Raw genomic sequence first — 7,609 nt, 5'->3', positions numbered from 1 at the left:
TGCAGTGAGGAGAGCTTTTCTACTTTATTACAAAGAGAAGAAGCCTTTATGTGGTCAGAAAATACAAGATTGATCTTTTTTTTCTCTTCCTATGAAACGCTGCTGTTCAAACAGCCAGAGTGAATTGTCTCAGTTCACTTAAGTCCCATCACATTCACTTGGGTATGGATGTCCTTGGCTGCTGAAAATCTGGCCCTTTAGTGCACAGGGCGACAAAGTAGTCCCCTGACCAGCAGTTCCAGAATGTCCCGTTTTCATATATTGCATCCATGCACACCTCCTAAAAATGAGGTACAGCAGGGCAAACATTTTCCAAAATAGATGTCATATATATAATATATACACATTCGTACATACATACCTTTATTCATGTGATGTCCAAAAATTTAAAAAAAATGTACACATTTATTACAAAATCGTAACAAAGACTGGACAGTGTTTTGCTCATTCTGGAAAGATGAAGCTCAGTAATACACAACTCTGGAAACTAACCAGAGACTGTGGCAATATCTTTCTTCTAAACAGTCAGATATTCTTGCATTAAGCTTGGCGAAAACTGCCTTTCAAAAACAGAAGGGGAAGTAAAATGAAGGAAGCAAACCTTGCTCATCTTTCCAAATGAAATACGAGAAGGATCTTCACATAAAAATGCACAAACATTTTTTATTACCAATAGTGCTACAATGAACAATGCAAATTTTGTTGTCTAATTTTTTGTCTTTTTTCTTATCTTTCGACTTTTTACATTTTGGAAAACTAAGTGGTAAACTTTTGTCAGTGTACTCGCTTGTCTTTACAGACCCAAGCTTGTCTGCTGGCAAAAATAAAACAAAAACAAAAATTCAGACCCTGCTCAAACTAAAGAAAAACAATTACAAATTTAGTTGTTGGGCAGCACATAATTAGTAAGGCAGGACCTCAAATGGTGACCCTTCGCATGAGCCAATTGCCAGATCCTCAAGGAATTAAAACCAGGATGCCTGAGCCACATCAGTTCTGCAGTTATGTTGAGTATTGTGCTGAGACAGCCATACCCCAAGAAAAGGGAAGTCTTTAGAAGGCTTGCTGAGCAGGGTTGTAGTTGAAGGTTGATGGCAGATGAGGCCTTTCTTCTAATTTGTCATATTCCAGATGGAACTCCTACAATCAAAAAAGAAACAAACAAAAAGACAAAGCCAAATAAAACTATGTGTCATTTAACTGCTGGAAAGTGTTTTCTACATGCCATATTTGAAAAGCACGAATACAAAAAGAGATCAAGTCCTAGTCTATCTTGAGGCAAAAACACACAATTTCACTATCTTGGATTCTGTATTTTAATTACAAAAAAGCCAATATCCTGAGCCACTACATCTGTAATGTGTTCCCCCCCCACCTTTTTTTTTTTAAATGGTACTTTACTCTCAGAACTCTTGTTATGATCTCAATTATACAATATGTGTACACAACACAATCACAGATCAGCTCATGCCATGACTGCATCATGAATAAAGGTTCCTGTCTTTCAACAATTCAGATGTACAGAGACTTATTTTGCATGATCTGAAGTTTTGAGATATTTTGTGGTATTCTCACAGGCCCAGTCTTAAGTTAAACTAGCTAGATTACACCTTAGCACAACAATGGGGAACATGACCAAAAATGCTAGAAGCACACTACTGAAACCTAAGTAAGCTAGAACTGAAGAAAAATAATCCAGCACATTTCACACTCCAATTTAAGCTTCAGATTTACCCAAATCCTTGTGTATATCCTGAGCTCCGTCATATTACATTCTTCTTTGAAAACATCTTTTACAAGAAATTTGCCTGGTGTTTTATAAACAACCACTCAGAATAAAAATCTTTGTCTATGTACTCAGATGCCACACACGAACTGATGCATAAACAAGCAGCTTCACTGTCTTACTGGCACAACCACCTGACTTCCATCTGAGGGGGCTGGTTTGCCCCCTTGTGAAATATCTCCATGATGCAGCAGGAATTTTTAATCTGACTATAGCAACTACTACAAATCAGATTGCAGCTAGCCCTGATATCTAAATGCATCCTGATTATTACACAGAAAAAGCAGCTTTTCCCTCCGTGACCTTGCACACAACCCTCAATTAGTACACTTTGACATTTGGTGCTCCTTCCCTCATACATGCAGTTACAAGGAATTACTTAAATCTGACATTTTTCAGATCCTTTCCACAGCTTAACTTTGCCTCGCCCCCATTTTATCTTCATTCAAGAAGTACAGAAAGTGGAAGCTGCACAACTGATTTTTAAGGCTACTTCCTTTCAACACAAGGGACACACATAGTCATTTCTTTTGCCTAACTGAACAGGGAACCTCAGCAGACCTTCATCTGTATTTATGGAGAAAACTGAATCCCCCTCCTTTTACACACTGATAAGAACACTAAGAGTGCAGAATAGATTATTTTAAAGCACTCCCTGAAGTGCTTAAATAGTGCAATATTTCAGCTTTTACAGGTAGACAAACTAAATTGAAGAACAAATCAACGCAACATCAGAAATAAAATCTAGGAAAACGCAACTTCCCCAAACTCCCTCCTTTAAGGCAAAACAAGGTCTAACTAGTATGGAAAGAACACACAGCATGGTAACAAAACAAATGAGGGTCAAATGCTAGGAATTCAGTAGGTCTCTATTCCCCAGAGAATACTGTACCTAAACCTGGAAAATCCTTGCAAAGCCTGTGTGTGAGGTTATACTCATTTGCACTGAAGCGTTGCATGTTTGCCTCATTTTTGCTTTCCTGCTCTGCTTCAGCCAAGATGTGTTTCTTTTCTTTTCTCATTTTTTCCACTACACTCTGTGTGTAGCCTTTAAGTTACGCATACAAGTAAATTGCTTTTGGCACTCCTGATTAACACTGCATGCCAGTTGGTGTACGTTCCCCTCTTGTGCAGATCCACACATACGTGCTGGTACTGAAGGGATGCCTGCTCTCTCCTTTTGTCAGCAGCAAGGTCAAGGTGTACAGGTATTTTGGTGTCAATAGCTGGTCTAGGTAGGCTGGATCTTCATAATTCTGAAGTCATTTTCTAATAGGAAAAATACCTCTCAAACTTCTCTCCCATTCCTGGCTTTCAAAGTTTCCATTTTGCATATAATCATGGAAGGATCTGCAGATTACTATCATTCTGCTGGGGAACTGCTTTTTTTTTTTTTTTAAACAGAATTGTAAACAAAAGAAAAGAGTTAATAATAAAAGCTTAGATCAGTTACCTGAACCTTCAGATGCTCTGAAATGCCCTTGAAATTACACATGGAAAACAGCTACTTAAACCATTATGATGGAATCCATTACCCATAAATGGGGTTTCCAAACTTACTGTGGCTGTGTGCTACTGCTGGTCCTGTCTGAAGGAAGGTTTTGGCACCTTGAGCAGTGCTCTGTGGGTCACAAACTGGAAACCCTTTGTTTAGAAGGAGGAATACGATTTCCTACCAAAGTTGCTTTAGGAGCATATGAATTGATGCTTCAGACTGTTACTGATTTTAAAATAAAAAGGCTTAAAATAGCCTTTTTGACTTACAACATCAGCAATGCTGAAGCCCAATATCCAGCAGTATTTAAGAATACTTCAGTTATATCTGACAATACCAAAAAAGAACTCATTGACGAAAATTTGTTAAGAACTAAAAGGCAATTATTTATTGTATGTAGAAAAATACTTGTATTACATGTTTTTACATTTTAAGTCTTCCCTTTTGATTCCAGGGGCCACTATAGTTTAGGATGTGAACAGCATCACTGATATTTTTGAATATAAACAGATACAGATAAAGTGTGAAAGTGCCACTTATCCATTGACAAACATTCATTATATTGTTTTACTTCTTATATGGAATAATTATTAAAAATTAAATATCTTTTAATAACCAAGGAAAATGAGTACTGTGTCTGGAAACTTAGGGCACACGTGCAACACTACATAAATTTTCTATGCAATTAAATCAGTTCCTTCTCGTGACATTCTGAAAACTTGCTCTGGTGGTAAATTTACATCAACCTGCACACAGACAAACAATAATATGTAAAAATACTGGAGAAAGAATTGTTTCGGGTGATCCATAGCATTAACAGACTAAGCCAAAGCAAAGTTAGCTGAATAAGAATTGCCCAGAGCACAAGTTATTCTGGGCTGTGTAGTCCCATCAAAGGACAGCAAAGAAAATTCAATTGGGACCAAAAAGGCAGTATTTATGCTGGCTTAAGGATGGGTGCAAAGACCCAAGTTTAAGGTAGGGCCTGAATCCAAATGCTACGACACATCTTTGTTAGAAGAACAAATTTAACATTCTATCGTTATAAGATCAATATTAATACTTTTATAATTACTAGAAAGTCATTTAATATACAGGTAGCAACTCCTACAAGGAAGTAAACACTTGGAAATTTAACCTTTCTCCAGAAAGAACTCCACATTTTATAGATACAAAATCAAAGCATACAGGTTATGTTACTTTTTCCTCTCCTTAAATGGGATTAACTCTCCTTACTTTTCAAAGGAGAAATTCCAGACAGTTTACTTCAGACAATTTAAATCAGTAATTTCAGTAAGCATGCAATTGTAGAAGGCATTTTTGGTCTCACATCCACTTCCCTTCCTCTTTCTTTCACGTCTCCTCAACAGCAGCACACTATAAAGCCAAATCCTCAGTGAAAAATCAAAGTGTCTTTAACCATATTGTACTTTCTACATGCCCTAGGATGAAAAACCATATATGGAGACATATTTGTAGTCAGCATTTGTCTGTGTCCTGTTTGGCATTTAAGGTAATTTGAAATTTACTGTTGTTAACATTTTCTCAGTATTTAAACAACCTATCAGTATGGAATTAATAAAATCTTAATAGATAAGGAACTGTTATTTGGTTTAAGAGACACTGCTTTTTTTTTTTTTTAAATTTCCTTCTTTTAGGAAATAGAGTATTAGGAGTAGAATACACAGCCTATTCTTTAAAAAAAGAAAGAAAAAAATATGTTTTCATTGAAGTATGTAGTCTGCTTTACCAAAATTTGTAAAAAAAAAAATCTAGGATACTATAAAAAAATCTACTAATCCTTGTTCTTTGTTATTATATTAGCTGTAAGACTTTATAACGTTATTCAAAGTAAATAGTTACATTTCACTGTATCAACTGTAATTCAATATAACTTTTAATAACTGAGTTATTAATTTGTAGGTACAATAAACACACAAGCTGATAATTGCATAATGCAACTTCCTCAAGGCACAACACATTAAAATACGTGCTGCCATCTATTTGAGCATATACGCTAAAACAACGGACAAGTTTATAAAGTACCTTGAAAAATAATTTAATTTGCATATATAAATAAGAGAGTAATTTACCAGAAATAATTCTTGTTTGACTGCTTCAAAAGAGCACTAATGAAGCCATTAAGCAGCAATTACTACTGTGGCCTTCTAAGGAATGGTATTCCCAGTACTCACTCAGCTGTTACGCCAAGAGACTGCTATTTATCAGAACTCTTTTTTTCCCCCAGATTGTTATATTTTTAATTTCTTGAACCATTGATTAATACTTCTGTGATTGATAGAAAAAGTTACTTGGCTGTATTTTCCTTCAGTTTAAAGGTCATCACATACTGCCATTTTTGTTTTACTCCTCACAGGAAAAGACTACTCCAGAAATTATCAGAGGTAACACCATTACCATACAGTGCCAAGACCACGCTTTACATATTTATAGAAATTCTTATTTACTGATCATAGATGGAACTCTCGCAGAAGGGTTTCCAGCAAGTGATTTCTTCTCCATGTAACACCATACCAATTTTTCCTCAAATCCTTCTCTAGCCTCCTGTGATCAACACTTAACTTGTCTGGTGCCCTTCGCACCAAATTAAAACCAAATTAAAAATACAAAATGCGAAAGAATCTGTATAGATCCTGGGCAGAATCATTTGGAGAACTCATTTTGTGCATCTCTGTTTCATCCCTACAGCCATGAATACCCACGTACACAAAGCCAGCTCTACCTCTTTAACAGAGGAAGGATGAAAGGGCAAACAAACAACTCCACTAGATGCTGAATTTCAGGACAGTACTTACAACTCCCAGTAGAGAAAATACTGTCTTCAAAAGTAGTGCTTAAGCATCAAGTAGTAGCTTGATACATTCACTACAGGCAGAAAAATGGGAGACACTAAGGATGTTACTATCCTTATACAACGGACATCACTTTCTTCTAGTAAAGTAACTTTTTATTTCCAAATACAGTAAAATTTCAATCTAATCTACTGATATGGATACCTACATTAGACTTTTATTGTTCATTAACAAATAGAAAATATTAACTTGACTCCAAAGAAGAAATCTATCCTTTCAAAAAGTAATTACTCCCCCTCTGAAGACCTTCAGTAATAAAATAACCTTAAACAGTGCCTTGGGATACCTAACAAGCTATGTCAAACAACAAATCAATAATTTAAACAGAAATAAAATTTTTGGTTTTGCTTAGGTTCTCTTCTGAGGGGAGAGATGTTTTTGCTTAAAGGTCTTGGAATCACCTTGTATATATGCATTTTATATATATATCATTAATTGCACAAGCACAGCTTGCTATTAAAATCTTCCATTAGGAAGTTTTAGCTTTGTTATGACCATTGGAAAAGCAGTAAAACCAATGAGTCAAATGTGCAAATGGACTGATGAGTGCCACATATCCCTTTAATTTAGAGCTGATGTTTGAAAACACATCATCCAACACATAACTATTCAATGGAATACTTATCTTAAAAGTATGTAGATACAGCTTGATCACAGAAATGAAATGCCTTCTGTGCAAGCAATTCAGAATTTTGGCCTTCCAATTAAATGAAATATCTAAACAGGTAGAACGTGCATAGTTCCAACATATAGGAATCTTGTTCAACGTCTCAAGATTTAGTCTGATCTGCCGTGTGATTTCCAGAAAATAAAACAAACACAAAGAAGTATGGTCAGATGTTCTATAGGTATGGTACATGTTCTTAGTTTCTTCATCATGAATGAATCTGCCATGCTGGTTAAAACTTGAAGGAAATCATGCCACTGCTCTATAATTCCACATAACTAGAACAGGTTGGCTGGTCACAGCCAAAGGCTTGTAATCAATGGTTCAGAGTAGAGGCCGGTCACAAGTAGAGTCCCCCAAGGGACACTGGTCTTGGGACCAGTGCTCTTCAACACCTTTATCAATGACATAGAAGACGGCATCAAGTGCGCCCTCAGCAAGTTTGCAGATGACACCAAGCAGAGTGGTGCAGTCGAACACTGGAGGGAAGGGAAACCATCCAGGTGGACCTGGATAGGCCAGAGAAGTGAGCCCGTGTGAACCTAATGAGGGTCAACAACGCCAAGTGTAAGCTGTTGTACTTGGGCCAGGGCAATCTCAGGTGTTTATACAGACTGGGGGAAGAACTCCTTTAGAGCAACCTTGCAGAGAAGGACTTAAGGGTCCTGGTGGAGGAGAAGCTGGACATGAGCCGGCAATGTGCGCTTGCAGCCTGAAAGGCCAACTGTGTTCTGGGCTGTATTAAAAGAGGAGTGGCCAGCAGGGAGAGGGAGGTGATTGTCCCCCTC

At 36.9% G+C, this 7,609-nt stretch overlaps 1 protein-coding gene across 2 annotated transcripts in view; it reads right to left on the bottom strand.

The window, feature by feature from the left end:
* CNOT2 (CCR4-NOT transcription complex subunit 2) overlaps positions 1 to 7,609 on the bottom strand; it is an 88,356-nt gene continuing 80,747 nt past the window's right edge. For both annotated transcript variants that reach the window (XM_019613258.2, XM_031553615.1), the window contains one exon: positions 1 to 1,140. In XM_019613258.2, the coding sequence (XP_019468803.1) occupies positions 1,054 to 1,140 (87 nt within the window). In that variant the 3' untranslated portion in view covers positions 1 to 1,053. The remainder of the gene's footprint in view (positions 1,141 to 7,609) is intronic.

The sequence above is a fragment of the Meleagris gallopavo genome, chromosome 1, assembly GCF_000146605.3.
Source record: "Meleagris gallopavo isolate NT-WF06-2002-E0010 breed Aviagen turkey brand Nicholas breeding stock chromosome 1, Turkey_5.1, whole genome shotgun sequence".
Taxonomy (NCBI): Eukaryota; Metazoa; Chordata; class Aves; order Galliformes; family Phasianidae; genus Meleagris; species Meleagris gallopavo.
This window is presented reverse-complemented; position numbering and strand designations above follow the sequence as displayed.